At 37.3% G+C, this 27,213-nt stretch overlaps 1 protein-coding gene across 1 annotated transcript; it reads left to right on the forward strand.

Annotated features, from left to right (window-relative positions):
• Positions 1-518: 518 nt before the first annotated feature.
• Positions 519-21,835, forward strand: LOC105051281 (rhodanese-like domain-containing protein 11, chloroplastic). The gene is given in 12 exon segments (XM_010931627.3): positions 519-647; positions 650-705; positions 790-894; positions 1,920-2,027; positions 2,143-2,239; positions 3,776-3,815; positions 3,929-4,003; positions 20,903-20,990; positions 21,133-21,200; positions 21,440-21,512; positions 21,596-21,608; positions 21,611-21,835. Coding segments are annotated over 12 exon segments (867 nt in total). The 5' UTR covers positions 519-571; the 3' UTR covers positions 21,679-21,835.
• The last annotated feature ends 5,378 nt before the right edge of the window (positions 21,836-27,213 follow it).

The following is a 27,213-nucleotide window of genomic DNA, read 5'->3' on the forward strand; positions in this document are numbered from 1 at the left end:
TATTACCTATAAAATGATAAAATAGTCATTGCTATATTAATAATATATTTCATAATGAGAGAGAAATAGACAACATCACATATTATAATGCAAAACTAAAAGTTGGCAATATTCATTCATCTGAAACGAAAGGTTTAATGCTTACCAAAAAGAAAAAAGAAAAGCTTTAATGGGTGTAAACCCTCCAAAAGACGTGTAACCAGGTACCAATTGGAGCCATAAATGTGTTGGATCAATCTACCTGTAGTTCAAAATTCTAGACCTAAATCCAATCTACTAAATAGATGGTTATAGTTGGATCAATTTGTTCTACCCAAACCCAATTATCCCAAGCCAGGTTCATGCCGGGCTGATAGTCGGGTCATAATTTCCCACCCCTAATTTTTATTGGAAAGCCGTTAAGCCCAAAAAGGAGCCAGGTCAGCTTAAGTCCACTTTTCAAGTTCGAATCCAGCGTCCACGTCTAACAGCTTCTCTCTTGCAGAAGAGGATAAAGCGTGCGAGCCGGGGAGCTCCCTGCCATCATCGTCACCCCACGATGGCAGTTTGAGTTGTTTTGCTCCCTTCGAAGATGGAAGCTTTTGGTCACACCTTCACCACCACCCTCGCCATTTCTCCGTTGGCCCCTCGGCGACAAAGAGCTGGCCACCGGGGAGAAGCAGTCTGCTCTCCGTTCCAAGGCCACGCTCTCCCAATTTTGGAGGGGTTTTTCCTCCTCTTTTTCCTTCAGATTTTATTGCCGCATACTTTGCTCTTCCGGGGAATAAAAATTTCTTTCTTTCGGTGCAGAGGTCGAGGGCTGGCGTAAGAATGGGCGCCGCCGTGGGCGGAGAAGAAGAGGAGGTGAAGCAGGCGAAAGAGATGACTGCGGCTCGGAGGAGATGGGAAGCTCTGGTATTCTTTTATTATATGTGCAATTATTCAAAGTTTTCCTGTATTTGAGAAGCTTTGAGGACGTAACATCTGGTATCAAAAGGTCCAAATGAGTGGAAAAGACATTCCATTGGTTCCATCCTGATCCTTGATTGATATTTTTTTCTTTTATGTTCTGTGATGGAAAAGAAAAAGAACATACGATTTCTTGCCTCGTATATAAATTTCATGATTTTGCATTATAGGTGGACACTGATATCCTTGGGTGAAAATTTTAACCATTTTTGGTTTCCATATGAGAATTGCTTCATGCACTTGATGATTAAGCAACTATAATCAAATAACTATTTGGGAAATTACATGATAGCAGAAATTTGCTTTTCTATGGTATCAAAAAAAAAAAAAAAAAAATCACACTTGTAAACATGGACATGGATGTGGAAATGACTACAGCATAGTATGGAGCTACAGTGACACCTATATTGGTAGATTCTGAAAAAAATACTATATGGACTGGTTGAAATAAAGTAATATATACATATTAAGTTATATGATTGATATTAATTTTTCTATAATTTTTTGAATGTTCTGTAATTCTAGGTCTTGGCCTCTATGTTTTTCTCCCATTCGTCCTTCTTTTGATTAAGGAAGACTTGTTGCATGAAGGCTAAATGTAACTGAGGGTTAAATCTGCTTGAGTCATCTCGACCTGTAAACTGCAAGCCCCCAAAACGTAACTGAAATGCATCAAGGAAGAAATTAAGCCATATCCTTACCATATTCAATATCATTTTTTTTTTCTAAATATATATGTTCACACTGACAGGAAGTTCTAATATGTTACATATGAGAGATGGATATATGACTCTAGCGAAGTTCCATGCTTTACAGAACTGCACTTTGATATGTTTTGCTCATTTTGTGGTGTTTTTATGTGACATTAAAGGAAAACGACACAAATGGAAATGAAACTATATACAAATATTAGGCTTTTTTGTTGTTAAACAAAATGAATTTGTACAAATTTTCATATGTTATGTTTGAAGATTAGGGAGCAGAAAATTAAGGTCCTTACACCAAGGGAAGCTGGTTATGCGATCCAACTTTCAAACAAGGCCCTTCTTGATGTCCGTCCCTCAACCGAACACAATAAGGTTTGTGTGGCTATTGGGTAAATGAAGAATTCCATGTTGTTCTTTAGTATCATCTTTCAAATCAAGTTGCGGTGCTTTCTTCTTTCTTTCTTGTTTCCTTTTTCTTTCTGGGCAGGCATGGGTAAAAGGTTCAACTTGGATACCCATATTTGATTTGGAGACCTCTGTTGACATGCAAACTCTAGCCAAGAAAATCACAAACTTTGTTATGGGTACTACATCAATCAACTTAATTTCCATACAATTGATCAATATGGTACATGCATGACTCGCTTTTCTTTTCTAGTGGGAAATATGGAACTATTTTAGATTGGCCCTCTCATTGACTATAATTTTTTCGCTCTTTTTTTTTTTTTTTTTAACCTAACTACATTTTTGGTTTGCTAATTCATATTTGTTTTATGGACAAGTTGGCATTCTGTGTGGATTGCAATATCTTGATAACCTATTATGATTTAAAGATGTTCATTCATGCTAAAATGATTCAATTCTCTGTTTTACACATAAACTCCTCTAATTCAAAATCTTACCTTTTGCATTGTCATGGTCATTTCCACCAGATACATGAACAACAGGGTCAACTTGTGAGGTCAATCCATTAGTCTAGGCCATTTAATTTATGAGCTATTAAATTGATTTGTGAACCATGGCTTATATTGTATATAAACTCGTTTACTTGGACCATAAATTTGTTTCTTTTCAGATGATAAAAAATTAGCTTGGGTGAACACAACTGGCAAGAAGTGGGCATTGGCAAAATGTGTAAAGATGGTCCATGCATAACAGTTTCTATGAAAATTATTAGCTGTATCTAGGAATGGCATTTAAGGGAGAGAGCATATATATATATATATATATATATATATATATATATATATATATATATTTCATATTCGAATAAATTATTCATATATTTAAACTAAAAAGTAGGCTAACATGAATTGGAGTTTGCTGGATTTTAATCAAGCAAAAACTTGGAGAATTTGTTTTGTTGTATCATTCCCACATGGCAATAGTGGATATCGTGGGCCTTAACAATGATGGTTTTATTAGATTTAGTCCTTACATGAGTCCATAATTATTCTTAGTATGACAATAGTAGATTTAGGCCCTACATGAGTCCATAATTTTAGCTACAAAATTTGGATTATATTCTTCTCAAATTTTCCAGTTCAAAAATATTTACTCTTTGAATAGCTGAATAGCAACTTCACCTTTTTTCATATCAAGAAGAGTATCTTGATAGATGTATACCACGAAAGCACTCTTTAGATTAGCAAGGTTACCGATATTTCAACCAATACTGGTGATTTGCATGAAAGTCAGTATCCTTTCAGCTGTAGAATAAAATAATCTCATTCACCTTTTGTGATAGTACAACGATTGTCCAGCCTTATGGATCCTCAATTGTCAAATGTTCCTTTCTGGGGCCAACCTCTGATGTTATTTCTAGCTTTTCTGTATCTTTTCTCACAACCTGCACATATGTTGCCATATGTCTTCCCCTCCTTTCCTGATCACCGGTGAAGATAATTACTTTAAATTGAACATAGTTTATGCTAATGAAATAAATACTATATTTAATAATAGGATATGCAAGCATGCATGAAACATGCTTGCCCATTTCTAGAAGTTCTATTCCATGCTCATGATCTTCTTTTTGGTATGCTAAAAAAGTTTTTAATTTGTCAAATGAGATTTTCATTTTGTGATTTTAAAGAAGTTCTGTATTATGGTTTTTTGTGCAGGAGGTTGGTGGAGTGGCAGTCCTACGCTGGCATATGATAAGTATATTATTCACATCACATAACCTCAGATATCATTTCAGTTTAAGCTATAACTTTATATTCTTAGATATTTTTATTTATTTATTTACTTATTTATTTATTATATTGCTATAGGGGTTTCATAGCAAAGGTTGAGGAGAAATTCCCCAAAGACTCTGACCTTATTGTTGTGTGTCAAAAGGGTCTGAGGTAGTGGCTTTCTCATGCATGTTAGTCTTTGCAGACAAATTTGCTTTAGCTTACTAAATTCTTCTTATAATCTTAAATGCTCTTTATATTGGGTTCTTGTGAAATTCTTGTGGTTGTTTCTCCAATATTATCTTATTATGGTGCAATATAAAATCTTTCAAATATGGCCATTTTATTCCAATTCTATTACTCATGTAATTCTATAACTCTTTTGTTTTATCTATGAAGTACTTGTCTGTGTTTTTGTGTTCCACCATTAATCTTTTCAAGTACAACTGAAAGTTTTAGTTCTTCTACTGATGCAGGAAGAGATGGGCAATGAGACTCTAATAAGTTGATGGGATTCCAAGATACTGAAATTTGGTTTGTCTGAAATTTCTCAACTTATCTGTAACTTGAAAGTTGAAACTAAAGCAACAAACTTGTGGTCTTGGGATGACTAGGTGAAGATTGGTCAGGCTGAGCATAGGTAATAGGTTTTGAAGATTAAGATGAAAACATAGGAATAGTAAGGGAAGGCGCAGTAGATGTCAGGACTGAATGGGTTCCAGAACTTAATCGGGATTTTGGTGACATGGTATTTAGTGTGGAGAATGATAGGTAGAGGACATGAAAATGTTCACTGGTTAGAGTTGTTACATTTTGTATTAGCCCACTCAGCAATTAGGTTGAAAGAGTCATTGATTTTCAATCAGGAGATCATCACTGTGGAGGGACAGAAAAAGATCTTGTAATTTGTTGCAGCTGAAGTAGGTGATGCATTTGAGGGTAGCTAGTGCGTAGGATCTTACAATTTTCATGTAGCATTAGCAGCAAAAAATGAACTGTCACAAAATAAATAAAGTTTCTTCGGGGGAAAAAAGACGAGTTGAGGCTTTCGATGTGAGGAAAGATCTTACGGGATGGGATTTTTCATCCCAATCTATTAGAGGACTTCTAGGCTCTAGTGAGAAGTTTAAGCAAAAATGGTTTTAGGCAATGATTCTGTCCTAAGGACCATAACAACATGAGTATTCTTTTACTTGTTATAAGTCTAGATCAAAAGCCAAACATCATCAATGAGAAGAATTTGACAGAGGTCTGATTCTAAATCTCTGATTTCTGAGATATAAAACATTTTAAAAGAACTTCAGCATTGTTAATAATCAACATAGCTGCTCCAAGTATGCAGTTGATCTACTGTAACTTGCATCGCTGATAGTGGGGTACTGTCGGGACTTCATTGTGAAAAATTCTTCCCCTCTTTGGAAATTCAACTCAATTTGAGAATGAAGCTTGATTTCAGTCTTCCATATCTCAGGAATGTGGGTTCTTTGCTAGACTTTAAACAAGATAGCAGGGTGTCCTAAGGTCCTGAGTGTCAGGATGGGACAAGTTGGGAAATAGACTAGGACAGGACAGGACATTTACCAATTCGAGTGCCATAAAAGGGAGCATCCCATTCTACAAAAATATTGGGAGCGTCCCATCCCAGAGTGTTTAAAACCTTGCTTCCAGAAGTCACTAGGGCTGAGGCCTTCATTGGTCAAGGTTGTGACTTTTTGCTAGTTAGTAAAGTTCAAATCAAATTAATGAAGGAAAGGAAAGAAGCATTCCTTGTGATCATGAAATTAGAAAATATATTCAAATTTTAAATAGCAAAACTGAAATTTATATTCCTTCATTCTTGTAAGGTGGAGTTAAAACTTCCTCCTGAGCCACAAGAAATCGCTAATAGATAGACCTAATTATTGTCTTTATCATCAGATTGAAGAATGTTGCACCTTCAAGAAGTGGGTCCAATATGGTCAACTTGGCAAGTGGGTCAGATGAAGATCTCCATGTCCCTGAAGAAGGAGAAGAAAAGGAGAATCCTCAGATGAGCTGCAAAATGAATCTTAGGATGGACAAGATGTTACCTAAGAGGCTAATCAGCACCTAAAGATAGAGATAGCAGATATGGTTAAAGAAAATGCAAGCAACTTGAGATTGTAAAGAAGTAATTGATCCCTCAAATCATCCTAAACCTGATACACATTTTCGCACATTTAAAGAAAGTTCCAGCTCTCTTGAGAATATATGATGATTCTGATGTGCTCTCAAGAGTACAAAGATGTTCACAATTAGAAATTTCAGGGTTCCTTTGCTGAATTTAGTGCAGAGGAAGCCTTATATGCACTTCATGAGGATATTGCTAGCTTCACTGACTAGGATCTACTGTTAGGTACAGCTAAATATGGTGATCTCTTTGACTTAGGTCTTAGGTTAACTTAATGACCTTTATAACTCTTAGAAGCTTGCCTGTGGATATTCATCCCCTTAATTTTAAGAAAATTGTGATCCAACATATTAACCATTAAACTAAAAATGCTCAAGAATTACCTTAAAAGCTAGGAAGCTTGCATTCTGAAGCAAATTTTACATTATCAACATAGAAAACCCTACAGAACATTGTCATGTGGCTTCTATGTTACATAGTGCCCTCCACTCTTGACTTATGAATTATCTTAAAGATGGAAAACCAATGAGAATTGATGGAGCTTTTTATCTGTTCATGAAATTTGCTATGAAGAATCTGGATACTTTCTGGAAATGTAACAAAATTTTATTTAAATATCCTAACAAGAACATTGCCTGGAAATTCAAAAAGAAAATTAATGTGATAAAAAGGAAGAATCCCATTGATCCTCCACTTATACCACATTGTTCTAATGTCCTTCGTGATATAAAGATATGTTATAACTTTCCTATTAATTATTAAACTGTATGACATTGACATATTCATGATGATCCATATAGGGTAGAGAAGGCCTTCATGCTGGCCTTCTGGCCTTCTCTACCTCTTTTTCTTCAATAGAAAATCAAGTTGAAAACAAGGGGGAACATCGATTTTCACATGATTTTAGGGTAAATCCCATCTTCTTTAGGTATAAACCCCTCGTTTCTTCCCATTCTCTTCTTTTTTTTCTCCTTTTTTATATCTAAACCAGGCAAAAATAGAAAAATCGAGAGAAAATCATGTCAAAATTTGTACCTTGGCACGATTTCACGATATGGTGTAAATATAAGAAGATTTACACATTGAAGAAATTATGATCCATTTCATAATGGTTTTGTATATGATGAGAAGGATCCGATGAATGGCTGGCTTGAGGGATAGTAGCAGCAGTCAGAACTTGATGAGCTAGGATCACCTTCTTGGTTGGCTAGTTTCATAGCAAGGGATGCTGGAGTAAATGCAGAGCAATGGGTAGAATGACACATGTCATGCTCATAATCAGCCAAGCAACCACAGAAGTTAGTGGGAGCCAATCATCATCACAAGGCCCTATGTCCGAGACATTCTCCTAGAGATATGTTAGAGAGATGCTCAGAAGAGGTCATCATAGTACTTGGTTCGGTCAGGGAGGTAGGGCCAGTCAGCTTGGTAGGCCTAGTTCAGCCACCAATGAGATAGACAAGTAGGGGCATTCAGGGAAAAAGCAATTCCTCATAGCGCAACAAAGGAAAAAGGAGATAGAACAACTATACCATACCATAGCTAGCCAAGCAGCTACAGAGGTCAAGAGGGAACCAATCATCATCACAAGGCTCTATATTATCTAGCACATCCTCCTAGAGCTATGGCAAGGAATGCTAAGATGAGGTCATCATGGTAATCAGTCCAATCTGAGAGGTAGGGCCAGTCAGGATTTGGGCCTAGTTGAGCCAGGAGGGTAGGGGCATGAGGGAAAATAGTTTCCTAGAGCAACAAGAAAGGGAAAGGAATGAGAACTACAGATCTCTTGAAGAGAGTGGATGAGGAGCTTATTCACTCAAATTTCGAGTCCAGTGAGCTCTTAGATGATCGGTTGTTTGGATCATGTTGCCATATGAGTGATGATGATCACGACAGTTCAATTGATAATGCATCTGGTGTCTAGGGAGGTAGTAGGGGATATGGCAGGGGTGCATATAGCTCACAATTCTATGATCTTGGTCAATTCATTAGTGAGATCACAGTTCATCATGCCATACAATATACATACTATAATGTGTGACCTATAGCTCGTGAGGATATGGTATCATACGGGAGATAAGTCCTTCAAGATGGTTCAGGATATGACACTATTGCAGGTGATCTGGGATGCGAAGTAGGGTCTGTGGATGTATATAGATCCAAATCATGCATTGGATTTTATTCCATACAACCAAGGTATGACCTGCATGCATGTCCTTCATCTGGGATATTGTATTCAAGTGGCTACTGCCATCTACAATCTCAACTAGATTATGTGTTAGATTTGGCTGTCATAATCTTCCGTCAGATGGGATGGCTAGCCTAATATCTAACATCAATCAGGATTAAGGTGGCTATCTAGGAGGCTTGGATCATGGGATGTAGGGGAGGATATAGTATCTTGGTTGGAGTTAGATCCTAGGCCCCACTATGATCAAGATCTCGATGTCTCCAAGCGGCATTAACACTCTATGGGGAAGTGGATATCGATATATATTCAAATCATTTTGATGTATGCAATTTCAAGATCAAAAATATTTATTGTCTATATTAATTTATTATAATTGCATTCATTGATCAATCAATAAGAAGGTCTATTGAAACTAACATAACATAAAATAAGATCAAAATAACATTGAAATGAACCACAAACATTTAAATAATCTTGAAAATAAAAAAAAGAAAAATAAAAAAGGAAACAAGATGTGCCAATACCAAATCGATGCACCATAGCGTACCATGTGTCTACGTTGTGCATATGTAAATGTACCATACTAGTCACTAACTTGTACTGCACTCTAAGTACCAGTTTAGCGGACTTTGATTAAAATGCTTGTATAGGTACCAAGCTGCTATAATGTCAATACGAGTTGGTTCATGATATTGACACTTGGTAAGTGCTTGTATTGAGTGTTAGTTCACTATTGCTGTAGTATATAGTCCGGTACTAAACAATATAATATAGTACACAAGGTTCACCATCTCGGTACTGGATCCTGTATCGATGAAATCCCACTATAGTATTGGTATGTGGTATAGTATGGTACGGTTGTGTCGGTATGGGATGATTGATGTACTGATATGGTATAGTATACCCCGTACGGTCCGGTGTGGGATAGTTCTACGAACCATGGTAGTATGATAAACCATTATTGGAAGAGTTATAAAGTATAAAGTTCATGGAAGTAATGACTTCTAATTTCTATCATGGAAAAGGGGTATCCGGGTATGCATTGGTAACATTTTTCCAAAAATTATCTATAGTTTTTATATCAATTTAAGGCTTATTTGGTCGTTCTTCACACTCCAACTTGGCTCAAAGTTTTTCTTCTCTTTTCTTTTCTTTTAAATTGCTTCCAGTTTGATGTTTGCCTCTTATTTTCATTCTCTAAACACAACTTTTAAACAAATGAATCCTTCATCACCAAATACATCTCTTTTTCTCTAGTCTTCTATCATGGTAGTTGAGATCATAATTGTTGACTAATTACCTCCTGTGTCCATGTTCCTTTATAGCACTTGCTGAATGGCATATCTATTAAAATCAAAGGTAGTCCTTCATGGTTGTGGCTTTGATTGCATGGCTTTTTTTGGGACCTTTAACATAGGCCTCTGATTTTAACTTTCCATTTTACTTTCTATCATAATGCAATGACAACCATCGAACTTTTGGCTTGATTTTTACTTTGAAGGCAAAAATCGTTGCGATGATTTAGGGAAATAAAAGCATCGATCAGATCATTGACTCTTGTGCCAAACATGATGCAATCACTATTGAATAATGACTTATATGACCCAAGAGGGGATGCAATGAATGGAAGAATCAACTTGGAAAGCTTTCCAATCATCGCTTGCATAAAGGAGGGCTGAGGTAGTGTTTTTGTTGATTTATGTAGGTATCTTAGTCCACATCCATCCAATCAGCATTTTGGAGCAAAAGAAAAGCCTGATAGCTACTTGAGTGGTTCTGATTTATTCTAATATTTTGTTTTTGGTGTCTAAGTTTAGGGATAGTTTAAGAAATGTTGTTTTAAATGAAATAAAGCATTACCATTTAACATTCCTCATGTGATATGGTAAGATGTAGAGTGATACCTAGTTGTGCTTGCACGACCATTCTCAATTGCACGCAACCTCTAAGTTTTGTATTGGCATTGAGACTCACCCAAATCAACTTCCCCCCTCTCTTGGTCCCCATAGTCAAACAAGAGGGTCAACCGCTTGAAGCTCCTCGGCTCTCTTTCCGCTCTCTCTCCCTCCTCTCCCCTCCCTCTCCTTCCTTTCACCCCTCTCTCTCTCTTCCTCCCTCTATTTTCCTCACTCTTCCTCCCCCTTCCTCCCTATTTCTATCGTCAACTGCCTCCTTCGCCACCAGACCCTCACTCTTCAAGCATTCTCTATCATCCATGGCTTCGTCCACCACTAGATCCATGCTCACCAGGCCTCCATTGCTAGATTCATGCTCAAGCCTTCTTCATCATCCATGGCTTGCTCTACCATCAGATCCATGCTCCCTAGGCCACAATTTTGATCATTGAGCATCGTTGGAGGCTGGTACAAGCTTCTCTCTTCTCCCTCTACCTCCCTTTCTCTCACTCTCCCATTCTCCCTCTCCCCTTCCCATTTCGGTATGTCCCAAAGCAACATGGTACGAACCCATATGTACTGAACTGATCGTTGGGTGGTATGACCCTCGGTATTGGTACAACAAACCTTGATGTAAATACTTGAAGAGCTCCAAGCTTCACTTTGATCACACTCTGGACACTCCCAACTGCACAACAAGTGAGCAAGAGAGAAGATGGATGGTTTAGGATAAATGCAATGAAAATAGGATTTTTTGCTTCCAAACCTTAGCCAGAGGATTCCTATTTGTAAGTTAAAAAGGGAGGAGGTACTAGAGTTTGGTGGGTCCCATTATGATGTGGCACCGGTTTGTGCTTTCTCACATTATGTGCGAAAGAGGAGCACACTTCATTTGGGGCACTGGCTTCCTCTTTCTTAGATGTGGAGAGAGGGGCCATTTCACCATTACATGGGTCTCTCCTATCACATCTCAGGCAATGGGCCTAGTACGGCTTGATAATTGAATCAAATGCACCAAGAATCTAGTTTCTCTAATAAATGGGGCTGTATTGCATAAATTCTCAATCTTCTCATAAAGACCGATTGATATCAATATGTAGAGCCTAAACCGCCTTTTAGTTAGCTAATAAGGCTAAAATAATTTTCGAATATTAAAATAATGAGTTCGAACCTATATATGCACGCAAGGATCTTGCCAATGTGTACAATTCACATATATGGAACTACGTCAGTAGGCTAAATATTGAGATTTCGATCATTGGGCTGAAGATGAATCATTGACCAACAAACCCCGATAAGTTATATAATTAGCAATGGTTACATCATATATAATTAGCAAACCAATATGTTATAGGTGACTGAGAAAATGGTATTACAACAAACCACAAGGATGGAAGATTTTGAGATGTGACCGCTACCCCTATTACAATAGCCAAGGTTGGCCATTGGGAAAAATGTCACTATCAAAACCCATAGCCATACACTCGACCATCAAAGTTTATAGAGTTATTAGACAAGGGCAAGCAATTTCCCAAAATAAAAAAAACTTGCTTGATATACAAAAAAAATTATCAAAACATTTTTTGACCAACCATTGGTGGATTTATTTTATCTGATCAACCCTCTATATCTGACTGAACTGGTTATTCTCTTATGCTGGTTGTGTGTTCCTTTTTGAGCATTTTGCATGATCTCAACACAGGTCATACACTTAACATGCTAGTGTACAAAGACTATCTGGTCCAAGCAATGTAGCTATCAAAGTGACTTGACCAATATTAACTCATGCAAATCTGTCAGGTCAAGGGACGTGCAAAAGCCATCATGCAATGAGAGCATGATCCAAAAATACTTGACAGTGCAATGTTTCACCAGATCTACTTTCAGACTAGCCAATCAGTGTGATATAACACATCTAGATGTTAATGTGGAATCCATGATCCGACGATTGGGAAAAGTTGCCACCATCCTAGTCATCATCTAGATTTGGCAACCATGTTGATTAAGTCTCCCAACCTCATCCAAAGTTGTGATGCATTCAAGGAATAAGGATGGATTCCTAGTCCTCCCTTGATAGACTGATTCAATTGACAAGGTGTCCTACTATACTCCTTTGAATGTTGGACATCTTATGCCATTTACATATCTCATGTATAAGTAAAAAGACCCTAATATGCATTAATGAAATAAAGAATCATTATTAATGCCTGAAAGAATGTATCTATTGTAGAAAATATGGCTTTGTTAGGGCACCTAGTCTAGCAGATTTTGACATGCAGTTGCTGACTTGATATTCTTAGGTCCACATATTTGATGATAAAATGGGTCTATTGGATCTGGTTAAGCATTGTTTAAGAAAGAAGCGGTAAAAAAAATTATGTACATCAAAGAGAAACTTATGCTTAAAACTAAGTAACTTGAAGAATTTCATAAAAAAAGGCTCTTGCATGACCTTTAAAGGAATATGAAGTGTCCATAGTTATGGATTAAATTGAATGAGGGTGAAGAGGACTCAATTATATCAATGTAATACAAATATGTGGGTCATAGTAGTTATGCTTAATGGATAGCTTATATATTAATCATATATAGAAGTGCTAAAAAAAAAAAAGAGAAAAACAAATTGGCTGACTTGGAGATGATATTAAACTCATCTTGGCATTATTGTCTAGAGATGGTGTCAAACTCATATAGGATGCATATGAAAGAGTAAGAACAATTGAATAAGTTAGAGCTCCATGCTTACTATAACCATAACCATCTAGCATTTTCTTAGCTACAGGGGGTTGGCTTTTTTGGATCCTCGTTCACAAGTATTCTTATTTAGGTTACCATTGATGTTATTTCAAGCTTCTCCATATCTTTCCTTGCACGTTGCAACCTTCATTCTTGTTACGTTAGGTCGTGCCTTTTCCTACTACCATTACACAAATTAAATTCTCTCCTTACCAGTGTTTATCGAACTATCCTGAACCACCTAGTTCAAGGTGTGCTGAACCATATCGGTGGCCAACTGGAACAGTTCTAACATTCAAATGAGAAATCGATGAGCAGGAGAAGAGGGAGAAGGAAAGAGAGGAAGAGAGAAGTGGGGGGAAGGAGAGGAGGGAGAGAGGCCTTCAAAGGCTGTTGGAGGATGTTGCACCATTGTCGAGCTTAGTGGAAGTCGGAGGAAGGTAGAGGGAGGGAGGGAGAGGGAGAGGAGGCCTTTGAAGGGTCGAGAGGCTGTTGTGCCGCGACCAAGGCTGGTGGAAGGTTGGATAAGGGTTGCCGATGTCAACCAAGTCTCCATGTAGCAATGCAGTCTTAACATCAAATTATTGTAGACACCAACCAAACATAGCAGTAAGGGATAGTAACATGGTTTTCAGAACTATCTCGAATCGGGCGTTTGGGACATGTCGAATCGGACCGATAGGGAATTGGAATGGTTTTGGTAGGAAAAACTGTGCATGCCGATGCCAGAGAAGAAAGAGAGAAAAACAGAAGAAGAGAGGGAGAGGCCGTCGGAGGTCAGTGGTGGCCCTCTGTGACCGTTGGAGGCTGCGGAAGCCTCCGTGGCTTGGTTGTCCGATAGGACTGCTGCAACAAGCCAGAAAGAGAGGAGAGGTCGTTAAAGATGGAAGGATGGGACGGGGAGGGGCCGTGGAGATCTCTGGATGGTCATCATGGCCGCCAGACAATGGTGCAGGTGGAGTTGCGATCGTGGAACAGGGGCGACCGTCTCTGTTCACATGTCAGCCCTTTTTTAAAAAAAGATGAATAGTGAAGTGGGTACTTGGTTTGCCAGCTTCAATTTTTAAGATTTTTTTTAAAAAATTGAAAATAGTGAAGTCGGCAATCAGTTTGCCAGCTTCACTATTTGAATGCTTATTTAAAAAAGTCCAAAAATATGAAGCTGGCAATGGATTTGCCGGCTTCACTTTGTCAAGCTATTAAAAATGTTTCTAAAAAGGAGGTTTTTTTAAGCCCTATTTCAAGGCCACGGAACCGGAAGTGGTGTTTATGCTGTCAGGTCGCCAGCTGGAGGCCCTTCGATGGCTCTTCGTCGGATCCCCCTTAGTCCGGTTCTTCCCCCCTTTCTATTCTTTCTTTTCCTGTGGACGATGCAAAGCCGCGATGGCCGACGTGGATCCGTGGTGGCCACCACAGCCCTCCGAGAGCCCACGCAGCCCTCAAATGGCCATCGCGACGTCTTCGCTGCCTCAACCTCCTTCCCTCCCCTCCTTTCTCTCTCTTCCTTTACCGATATTGGATAGTAATATCCATACAGTGTTTATCTTTGCCATAAGAGCAAAGATTTCTTGATAATCCATCCCATAGGTTTGAGTATATCCTTTTGCCACTAATCTAGTTTTATACCTCTCAAGAGATCCATAGTTTTATATTTCAATGCATAAATCTATTTGCATCCTATTGTTTGTTTTTCTTTAGGTGGAGTAACAACCTCCCACGTTTTATTCTTCTTTAATGCATTCATTTCCTCTTTCATAGCTTGTCCCCAATTCCTATCCTTTAATGTCTCTTGTACGATCTTAAGGATGTCAATCGAATTTACAGTAGTGAGGAAGCTTCTGTGTTGTGGGGATAGTTTATGGAAGACAAACTATGAAATTGGATGTTGGATGCATTTTCTGATGGCTTTTTTTAAAGTAATTGGTAGGTCCAAATCTTGAGGGGTAGATTTCTTAGGATTAGATCGTTGATAAAGCAAGAAGGGGGAATAGTTTCTTTATCTGATTCTGGTTCAGACTCATAGATTTGTATCAATTCTGGAATGGGCTTCTTCTTGAATACTACTGTAGTTCAGATGGTTTCAGGTCTAGTTGCTACTGGTGCCCTTCCCGGATGATGTCAGATTTTGATGCAAGTTGGCAAGAAATAGATGATGGTTGAGATGAAGTCTAAGGTGAAAAAGAGGAAAAAGAAGAAGGCAACTGAGTACCATTGAAATCACTAAGGAGAAATCTTCCCCATTCCATATCTTCTTTTGAACTCTCCCCTGAAGATAGAAATGTGGACGTTGAAAGAATGATTCAGTTTCACTAAAGGTGACATCCATGGAGATAAACACCTTTCGGGTTGAAGGATGATAATATTTGTAGTCTTTTTTGGTATTTAAGTACCCCATAAACATACACTTTAAAGCTCTAGGATCGAGTTTGCCCCTATTTTGTTGGTAAACATGAACATAGGAGACACATCTGAGCATTCTAAGTGGTAGGTTATTGAAAAAATGAAACTCAGGATGAAGTTTTGATAATATCTGAATAGGATTTTTATTGCCTAGGAGGCGAGAGGGTACCCTATTTATCAAGTAAGCTGCTGTTAGGACTCTCTCTCCTCAAAACTTTTTGGAATATTGGACTGAAATAGAAGTGTACGGATAATGTTAAGTGTCTATTTTTTCGCTCAGCTATCTCATTTTGTTGGGGTGTGTCAAAACAAGAAGACTCATGGATAATTCTCTTTTTTTGAAAGAAAGTAGAGAGTGTGATTAAAGTAATTCCTTGCATTATCAGATCTAACTCATTTTATAAAATCTCGAACTGAGTTTTTATCATTTTGTAAAAATAAAAAATATATTACTTCAGACTTCTCTTTCATTAGATATAGCCATGTAGTTCTAGTGTATTATCAATAAAGACACAAATCACTTAGCCCAGTGAAGTTAGAAATTTTAAACGGCCCCCAAATATCAGTATGCACTAAGAAAAAAGGTTGAAAGGACTTTGTATTACTCAAAGGTAATGACACACGATGGTGTTTAATAATTTTACAAATGTCATAATGGAAACTTTCAACCGCATCATTTTTAAAAGTAAAGAAAACATGGTTTGAGCACTTGAAAAGGTGGATGATCAAGACGAAAGTGGTGAAGCCAAATTTTAAATTTGTTTGAGCCAGAATTAATGAAAGAAGTACTTTGTGAAAAGCAGAAGATGGTTAACCGAGTTCTTTATCTGTAGAATCATTGACTTCTTCAAGATAGTAGAGCCATTCCATTCTGTAGCAAATCCAATCATCCTCCCCATAACCTAGTCCTGGAGGACACAATAAGTGGAAAAAAGGTTATCTGGCAGTTTAAGTCTTTGGTAAGTTGATGAATGGAAACAAGATTGGTGGATAGTTTAGGAATATGTAGCACATTTTGTAGAGAGAGGGAGGGAGTCAAATTTATGGTGTCCTGGCTCGCAATGGTTATAGGAGAACCATCATCAACAATAATTTTCTTATTCCTGAACATGGTTTATAAGTTTCAAATTTAGTAGAGCTATGTGTTGTATGATCGATGGCTTCGAAGTCTATGACCCAAGAGTCAAAGTGGATGGATTGTCAGCATTAAAGATTTCGGAAATAAGGCACTTATTAGATTGAGCCAATGAACACGAGCTAGATGAATTAGAGAGAGATTTAAGAAAATCTTATAGTTTTTCAATCTCTTCCTTTTGAATTCTCTGAATTCATCATCATCAGGGATTGGTTTTTCTTGAGAGGTACCTTCTTTGTTCGTGAAGTTGGCCTGACTTCTTTGCAGTCTTTTAAATCCTCTATTCTGACTAAAGACTTGTACTTTCCCATGAAGCTTGAAATAGTTTTTTTTGTATGTTGGGGTTTTTACAATAGGTGCATCAGAGTCCATCTCGATTGGACTATTTAGAGGAATGATTATTAGTAGTTCTGTCATCTTGTCTTTGTCCAAAGTTATTAGACTTCCATCCGCAGCCTTCGTAGAGACATAGCTGAGCCTTGATTCTAGCATGACATTCGTCGACTATTCTCAACACGTATGATAGAGAATACTTCATTTAGTGATGGCAGCTGTTCTTTCCCAAGAATCTAATCCTAACTTAATCAAATTCTACATTAAGTCCTGCAAAAAATTCAAAAATCCGATCTTGTTCCACTAAACCAAAAGGCTTTGGTATCCTCACTATATAGCATCTTAATATCTTGGTCCAATTCAAGCTAAAAACCATTCAACAGGTTATAATATTCCGTAATCGAAAGAATACCTTGCTTGATGATTGAAATCTTCATCTTGATCTCATAGATTATAGTGGCATCTTGCATCTTGGAGTATGTTTGACGAACCGTTTTTCATATATCTTTAGCAGTAGGAAGAAGCATACAGTTCTTACTAATATCTAGTTGCATTGAATTCTATAGTTAGGACATGATCATTGAGTCTTCCTCATCTCATGTGGGAAACTTTGGATCGTTTGCACTAGGTCCAACTCGTTCAAATGACGAAGTTTTCCTCTCCCCTTGAGGAATATTTTAACAATCTGTGACCATTGGAGATAATTCTTCTCATCAAGTCGATAGGAAAGATCCATATTTTGGAGCTCTCCATTTGATCCATTCAGTAAAGATCCAAAAGTTGGTCCAGTAGAATTATGGCCACAGTTTCAGAAGTTTTCGATATTTTCAAAAGATTGAAGAAACAAAAAAAGTTTAAGAGAAGAAACAACCGGATATGAATGGCAAAGGTAGATGTATTAAGAAAGATTGATCGGCAATAAAGGCACGATCAGGAACAATTGACAATGAAGACCAATAACTCAACAATGAAGGCTCACAAAGAAGAAAAGGCCCAAAGACAAGCTCTGATACCATGAAGAAAAATATAATCTTATTTCCTTAAATCAAATATTGGGTAACAACCCTGTATATAAGTACATAGAGTGTGACCTTATTTAGAGGATCAAATTTCAAAAAATAAGGAATTAGTCAAAGAATTAAAAAATGTAACAGAGAAGAAAAAATAGGAATTACATGCAAGATTTCCTATTAAAGTATATTTTAGAAAAGTAAGTTGAGAGATTTCAGGGATTCTAGTAGTGGATGGATGTTGCTACTTCGACCGAGAGGAGGGTGGAGACCCTCCTTCGGCCTTAACAGCAAACCAGTGGCCTCGTCAGGCCCTCCGAAGGCTTCTAGTGGCCTCCTCTCTTCCTCTCCCTCCGTTCCTCTACTCTTTCCGGCTTCCACTGAGCTCGGCAATGGCGTGGTGCCCTCTGATGGCATCCGGCGGCCTTCAAAGGCCTTCTCTCCCTCTTCCTCTCCTTCCCTCCCCCAGTATCTCTTCCTCTTTCCCATTCTCCCTTCGCCCTCTCTCTATGTCAGTTTGGGCCTGATATGGAATGCGTGGGGGCATACCGAATCATACTGCTAGCTGACTGGTCCGGACTCCGATATCGACATGACAAACCTTGCTCATTATTGAACCTCTCTGCAGATATAGCCCACATGCTTGGTCCTTTTCTTTAAGTGGAAGTGAAGTGAGCAAAACATATAATAGAGCCAAATCAAGAGAAACAAAGATAATAAATTTCTCATAATTGATAAGAAGATGCTTATCATGTTTACTTGTGAATAATCTACTGCCAAGGTGATGAGAATGATTCTAGGAATTTAGAATGAGACTTGAGAAAGAGACCAGATAAGAAAATGGTATGGATGGACAAAATTGCAGCGAGATTCTGCTGCTATCCAGCAAAAAGAGGCTTAAAATCCATCAGTGACATTATTTCTTTATCGATAGAATTGTGTGAATACTATGTTGGAGTACGTCTGGCTCTGTATATGGCTTTTGCTATATCATATCTACCTTGTGACCAATAAATGAATGACTTAAACACTTGAAACTTACCACACTCATCCAAGTTGACTTCCCTAACTTCTGTATGATAAATAATGAACCTCTTACAAATTTACAACTACTAACCTGCTGCCTAGTTGTGGCAAACTAGGAGAGGGGTTGAATTGGTTCTTTTTAAAATTTAAAGTGATAATATGGTCTAATTATGATTTGTAAGTGCTTGTGAAAAGAATGCAGCTGAATAAAGCCATAGTAATATGTAAATGTAAAGCAAATAAACAAGAGAAAAATGCACAAACACAACTAAATTTATAGTGGTTTGGTATCAAATCCAACACCTACATCCACTTTCCAAGAATCCTGCTTGAGAATTAGAGTATAATCTCAGAGATGCAGTAAGATTGTTTTATCCAGGCATAATCAACCCAGTGGATTATGCATAGACTCACTAATCAAAATCTTCCGAAGTCCCTAAGACTTGGTCAGTACAACCTCATTATGGGCTTGGACTCGCCACTTCCACAAGTTTCTATCCTAAGAAACTTGCAAAGAAATACTAAAAAGTACAAGAGTGAATGGAAATAAATGAGCTGCTGCTCAAGAAAATAGACTTATTGAAGTCAGCAGAAGTCGAAGTAGGTTGAACTTTAATGCTTGGACTTCTTCTCTATAATGCTTGGGGAGTATCTTGAATGATTGTTGAGGATTTCTCAAATAAGCTCAATCATTAAATGCTCTCAATTTCTTCTCTTTTCTCAAATTGTGAATGAGTGGAAGGTTGGGACTTGAATGCACACTTGATTCCCTTGGTTTTCTTTTTTCTTTTTGTGTCCTCTTTTGAAAACTTTGCTTAATATCTTCAAAAATGGATGGAAGAGGAAATAGGGTTGTTGGAGAAGCTAAATTAGTTGTTGGAGCTTGAAATTGCCCATTGGAAGCTGTCAAAAAAAAAAAAAAAAAAAAAAAAAAACTAGCTGTCCAGCTATCTCCTACAGAGGAGTCAACTCATCTCGGCCTCAAGTTGGCTCATCTCAGCCTTGAGTCGGCTCATCCAGCTTCTCGAGTTGGCTCATGAAGTCCGTATTTTTGAGTGCTCTCTATCTTTCATCTATGGCCATTCTCGAGTTGGCTCATGTAAAGCCTCGAGTCGACTCATCAACTTGTCAATTTTGAGCAGTGTCTTTTGCCTTTGGCTATTCTTGTGTCAGCTTATGCTTCAACTGGGGTTGACTCATGAGCCATGCTAGTTTTTTGCAATGTGCTAGAGTTGACTCGTGAGACCATCAAAGATATATCTTCTTTGTTTCAGCCTGTGGTCATTCTTGAGACGGCTCGTCAAGGTTAAAACTTATAAAATTGGTCTCCAAAATTCAGTTGACTTGACTTATTTGAGAGGCATTCTTCCTTCTACCAATGGAACTTGAGAAGTCCTACAACCAAGCTTAAAGTGCGTAATTAGTACTAATTATACTCAATTGTTTTGTTATCATCAAAATCAAGGCCTTGGGTCGACATAACCACTAAAATAATTAAATGAAATCTTCAGATTTAAAATTGAATTCCAACATCAACTAAAATTGGGATTAAAGTCCTTTATCTCTAATAACTTAAAATAGCTCTTGCATCAATCCCCTTCCTTGGGTTAGAGTTAGTTATAATATCTAATGAAAAAAATTGGCTATATTGCTCAATCATTATGGGATCTAAACTCTTCTTCATGTGAGAAGTTTGTGTGCTTCCCGTTGTTCAGCTGCTTGACAAGGAGTTGACTGTACAATTGCTTCTTGAAGTTGCTTCGTCCTTACTGTCAACATATGGCTAAAACCAAGAAACTTTTGAGTCTTATACAGGAAAGCTATTCAATGGCCTTGTATAGCCATTACATGACAGTCTTGCGATATGGGATCCCAAAGTGCTCATTCTCCTTTTGACCCCATGAGTCTATGTGATAGGAAGCTTCTGATTGAAGACACCAATCGGAACTTCCATCTTGAGTCTCTCAAGCTCATCTACATTACCTTCTGCAATACAATGTGCAAATTTAGATGTGTTGGATGATTGACCAAGTGATACTTGTACAAAATATGCTAGTTCTTGTAATAAGTGTTTTTTATTATTTCTTTCCATTGTTAAACACTTAAATAGGGCATCTTGATGCATCACTATGAATTTAATATTAGACGGCTATATCAACAGAGTGTTTATCCTCTAGATTGCTTGATTTTTGTAGATCTCTTGCTGCTTGTGAGCTGCTTTACAATGCGGGTTTCAGAAACTTATTTTGGGTACAAGGAGGTTTAGAAGCTGCTGAAGATGAGGTAGTAGAACTGTGTTGATGTGTGTGTGGACCGGCCATGCACAAGCACACATCTTTGCTTGTATTTCATCCATATTCAAATGTGATCTCTTTTATTGGGTCATGTAATTTGATTATAATAGTTGGATCCTTGTTGGTTATAGGATTTTCAACGGGAGGGTCCCCAACCTTTCAACCTTGCTGGGATTGGTGGAGTTTCTGAGTTCCTTGGGTAGCATCACATACCTGAATTTCATAGTTATACTGATATCTCCTAGGTTTCCTGCCATTTTTAGCTTTTGCTTTCAAAGTGAAACACTCGATTAAAACTTTATTGGATAATATCATTATGAAAATGAAAGAAAATAGTTCCAATGATTTCAGAATATCGGAAGGTTGTTCATGTGCACACTGATTTGTGTGTGTGTGTGTGTGTTTTTTTTTAAACTAATTTCCCCTTTCTATTTTCAGTTGGACAGATCAGCAACGTGCTATAGGTGCCAAGGAAGGATGGGGTTATCGATTAGTCTTCACTGGACGTTTGGTAAATTTTTATGTTGTGAATGAAAATATTAATATCAATGATTCCATGGGGAAAAGGTGTCATATGTTTCTTTGGTCCTGCAGCTTGGACTTATTCTTTGGCAGATGCTTTGTTTCTTGGGGCTCAAAAGCTTGGACCTTTACTTCAAGAACTGAGGTCTCATTGAGAATCTAACCTCTGGCCCACCTGCACCATAAGGGATACGTTTGTCATTTTGAAAGCCATGAGTTTGTTATGTACCATTTGATCAGATATGTCTATGATCTCAGTTTTCTTTGTTATGTGGAAAATTTTGTTTTACGTAAGTATATGTCTGCAGCTCATCTCCTTTAGCTCTTCTGATTGATGCTTGTTTCTATTAGTTGGGCTATCACAATTATTTTTTATTAATTTGTCCCTCAACAAAAAATAAAAAATTGCTGGCTGGATGATATTGGGCCCGGAAGTCAAAAGTATGATAAATGCAAAATCAGTGGTAGCTCTTTGGAAATGAAATTTTTATATTGTTGGTCACTTTCAAAATAAAAATATAAACCATTTTCAAAAAAATGAAAATAAAAATGTTTTATAGAGTGCATGTTTTTGATTTGATAAGCAATGGTAAACTTGATTTGTTTTATGGTATTATTGTATAGTCTTCAGCAAAATCATTTGGTTAGAAACAAATTTGTTTATACCTGTAAGTTGGTTAAAAATTTGAATTATAATAATCTAATTTAATGTAGTGTATTTTTACCGGGGCTACAAAGAGTTACAAGATCTGAGGTAATGATCCCACAATGATCAAAAAAATAATGACCCGATCTATCAATCCAGTTCATATTGGACATGTAATAAGTAGATTTGAGTTTGGGATAAAGAAGTATAAATCATAAACAAGTTGATCTATCTTGATCTACTTATTAAATAGATCAGATTTGGGTTTCAGGTTATTTAGTTTGGATTACATTAAGGAGGTGTTTAGTTGGAGGGTGAGGGTTTGGAATCGAATTGGAATGGGTGGTTTCTATTCTAATCGTTTTGGAAGGAGTCCTATTCTGATTCTGATTTTGGATGGAATGAAATGTTCAATCTATATAAAACTCAATCTCTACTCTCTTTCATGGATTCAATTTTTCATTTCAATTTCGATTTTGATTTCAATTACGAACCAAACGCTTCGAAAGATTTGATCATTTCGATTTCGATTTCAAGTCATTCCGATTTTCATTTTCATTTTAATTCGGGTGCGAACCAAATACCTCTTAAACTTATATATCTACATATTTACTATTTTCTAAACTTATCTATCTGAACCATTTAGCTATTTGTACTAAATCATCCCGTGTATTATTCAAACCCAATTATCGGTGCCCATTTATTCCTCATGAATTCAGAATCAGCATTTCAGGTTTTGACGATTTTGGAATGGGCAAAGAGGAAGAACACCATTGTCAACCCCGATTGCCCTTTCCTCTTATCTAAGACTTTGATTGAAACTTTGATGCCGCCATGCTCCTGGATCTCCAATCTTATCAACTCAGTTTGAAGATCCGTCGAGAAGCAACCAAGCAAACGGGTTGCCAAGGGTAGCGGGTTCCTTGCTGGTGGTGCCCATGGAAGATTGATTCAACTTCAGATTCGGCTTCCCTCTTTCCCATTTCTCTTTGGGCAGTCTTCTAATAAATGCTTAATTTATCTTCTCTAACCCAATTAAGGAAACTTCTATTTAGTGATCTGCATGCCAAGCTGATTTTTGAAACCTTATTTCTTTGGTTAATTGACACATTAAAATTTACCAAGATATGTTGATGTCCCTACATGAAATAAAGTAAATGGTATATGCAATCTTGTAAAACCTTTTATAATAATTGGATTTTCCTTATGGGATTTATTGTAAGATGGATGTTGGAATCTTGTAGTCCCATTGATAAAACAAATATGATTAGAGTAGCCAAGTAAAGATGACATATTATCTTTTTTATGTGTTGTAAAGTTTTAACTTTTGATTGTTTATGCATGTTTTTGATTCCAATTGCTTTAATACCAATTGTATGCAAAATATCTAGTGATTGAAGTAGAGCAAGAGTTAATGAGCTATAGAAGTATGTATATGTCAAGGTATTCTTGTCTAGAATCCAACAGATTGTGATCATCGAGAATTGGACATGTGGAACAAGCAAAAAACTGTGAGGAACTTGATGCTAAGCAAGACCCTAATACTGTTTAATAATGGTAGGATTTGTAAACAACCATCCAATTTGTCTTGTGAACTGATTTCATTGTGTTTGTGATTTCTGAAATTAACAATTCTTAATTTGACATTATTTTTTTTTTTTTTTTTGTAGAAAATGTCATTGAATTTCATTGAGTTTTTTTAATAGAACCATTGATGCACTACATGTTCTTGAAAGTGGCCAGGTTAATGTCATTCATTTGTGTGAATATCTTTGAGTTACTGGTTTCCTTTTTAGTTGATTTAGAGTCTAACATTGTTGAGAGTATGCTAGTTTGTGCTCTGTCGTTTTCATTTGCAGCATTCTGAAATTGGAAGTGCCTGCCTGTAATAATTCATAGCTGCCAGGTATATGAGTTTACAACTTTACTAGGTAGGATCTACCTGATCATGATTAGACTGTTAATGAGGCACCAGTATTTGATATAAACAGGTTATACAGGTATCTAATAGTGAAATAGGTTTATTATTGGACTTGAACTACTATGACATGTTTATTAAGCAGGTTAAGCAAGTTGGGCTGGGTTGCTTATTAATTAAATCAGGCAAATCCTAACATGTTTAAAAGTTAGGTTCAAGTTTAAATTTTTTACCTGACTATATATGGTCTAACTTAACTCGATTGCCACCCCTAATTTTTACTTGTGAAATTAAGATAATAATATATAGTAAATTACAAAATCCCCGAGATTTAAGCTTATTACACTTATCACTCAATAATTTAAAAAATCTACACTAACATCCAATTAAATTAACAATGTTGGTACTTCCATTTATAATATGTAAAATGTTGAAATCACCCTCTTCTACCTCCTATGTACGTCTAGCATCCCCACCATTCTAAACATATAGATTGGTGGTGCATCTTCATCTCCAAATCACCTATGACCTCACCACCCATGTCGAAACCACGTTGGCCAACTCGACCGTCAATGTAGCACTGTGGCAACATTGACCCTAACACATCTTGCTCCTATACATTCAATCGTTGGAGCGCCTACCACACCCGTACTCTTCGAGCCTCCCGATGTCTTGCACCTACTCCTCCACCAACCGTTATGTTCATGTTGATCATCACTATCGTCGTGATATACTCGGTCCCCTTTTTATTTTCTCAAATATTCATGGAACACTAGTACCCTGATTGCCTTCTCCAAGCATGAGTGCTGACTGTTGAAGGCAGCAATAACGATGGTAGGGACATCGCCATTGCTCTTCTAGAAGTGGACGAGGCCGTGAGCAAAGATGAAGACGTTGCTTTTAGTGATGAGTTTGTTGGCAATGGTGATGGAGCTGACATCGAAGGTGCCATTGAGGACGAAGAACATGGGGGTGGATGTGGAGAGGGCTGAGCTCCCCGAGGGCATAGTCAATGTGAGACATGGAGATGCCCAGTGTGTTGAGCCTCGGGATCTTCTCCACATTGGCCCCATCACTAGGTGTTGGATGTATGCTCTAGAAGCTAATCTTGGCTGACGCATATCATAATACTAGGGCATATTTTTGTACTCATTGGGCATTTATATTATCATTCGTATTTTATGTGTCCATGAATCATCCAAGATTAACAAGATGATGACAATATTCTCAAAAAATTGAAAATTTAAGACATGTGTCATTGATGGTTAATTTCTAAATTGCTCATGATCATAAGATCATCATAAGGATGGTGATTGATCTAGATAGACCAGTGCACTGATCGCTTCCTTCGGACAGATGAGTCTCGAGTCTGTGGTGTAGTGACACTAGAGCGAGAGTGCAGATTTTTGTTAGAAATCAACTAGCATTGAGCGTGACCAATATGAAAAGTCACATAGATGTTTGCTCACTTGTTGGTGACTTTCTCGATGCTGCAGTTGTATGACTGGTCTTTTGACCTGCGGTGCTACCACTGCTCATAGTGTGGCTGCTGGAGTTTGACTACACATAAACATTGACTCAATAAGTCCTTATAGTGGATGTTGGCAACAGTTGGTCTACTGTAGAAGTAGGGTGTACACCTAGATGGAATTTATCGACCCTAGCAGAGGAGAGTAGTCCTATGAGATTTAAGAAGCTGAGTTCTTAAGTCTATGGCCACAGCAGTGTGATTGATGGAAAAGAATTTTTATTAGAATCATGCATGAACTCGAGCCGATTGAATTTATCATATGATTGATGATGAGGTTTGACGATTCATCGATGACCTACCATCTGATCGGAACTCACGATAAAGGACTATATCATACGTTAATTGCACTTAGAGATTCATCACTTTTTATTCTGTTGGATTGCTATTACATACTGCTAGGTGTCACTGATGAATTGTGAGACCTACGAGTATCATCTCGATGATCGATGATCCTTGATGAGCAGAGTTAGAATGGTTCCAACACATTGAAAAATTTTGATGATATTGTGATAGGGATCACAATATATCTCACTACCAGATAGAGTAGAATTTATGAAATCATACACAGAATTTTTGACTGATCAGATGATTGAATTACGATTATGAATCGTGATAGGATTTGATTATCAATTTAATTGATGATTAATCAAATGCAAAAGTTACAATGAAGTAACTCACTAAAGAGTTAGTGAGTTATAGGAGGATTAATTAGCAATTAGATTGCTAATTGGTTCAATTTGATTGAGCAATGGAGCTTACATCAAGTCTAATTAAATTAGATTTAATTTGACTTGACATGGATTTGATTTGATCAAGCCTAATTGGGTTATGAGATAACCAAATCACATGGAAGAATAATTTCTTGTTGAATTACGATTTGAGTTTGATTTAATTCCTAATTAGACTGGGATCTAAACAAGAGTGTTTGAGTTTCTATTTGGACTAAAAATTCTCCTCTTATGGGTGTACTAAATTCTAATTAGATTGAGATTAAATTGAGTTTGACTCAAACATCAAAAGAGAGTCCAAAAGACTAGGACTCCTTTAATTAGGTGACATCTAATCTAAATAGTTTGGACTCGTAATCAAATTAGGATATCAATTTATTTGGGTCTAATCAATTTCTAATATAATTAGAATTAGTTAGGATTTTATTTGGTTTAAATCAGCCATCTTAAGAGGAGTCTCATGATAATAGAACTCTCCCTTCCATGTGCCAAAAACAAGCCCCACGCCCACATTTTCTTTGTGCCAATTTTTCTCCATATACTGTGAGGTTTTAGCATGAAAGAAAGTTCATGTTGATCCCTTTTCTCCATGTGATTTATGGGGCATAAGGAAGGGTGGGCGGCATATATGCTAGAATCTTAAGAAGTTTGGACTCTTATCTCCTACTCAAAATCAAACTCCTTCCTATTTAAACTTAGGATCGATGTGGGGCGTGTAACAAACCAGATATGGATTAGGTTTTGATGCCAATAGAGGGGAGTTGTGCGTGGAGAAAAATCTAAGGGGAGAGGGCACGCATATGGATGCATGGCATGAGGTATGAGTGATCCCATCTCTTCTTTGTTACCAACAACCAAAGGTTGGTT

The sequence above is a fragment of the Elaeis guineensis genome, chromosome 9 (assembly GCF_000442705.2).
Source record: "Elaeis guineensis isolate ETL-2024a chromosome 9, EG11, whole genome shotgun sequence".
NCBI classification, from domain to species: Eukaryota; Viridiplantae; Streptophyta; class Magnoliopsida; order Arecales; family Arecaceae; genus Elaeis; species Elaeis guineensis.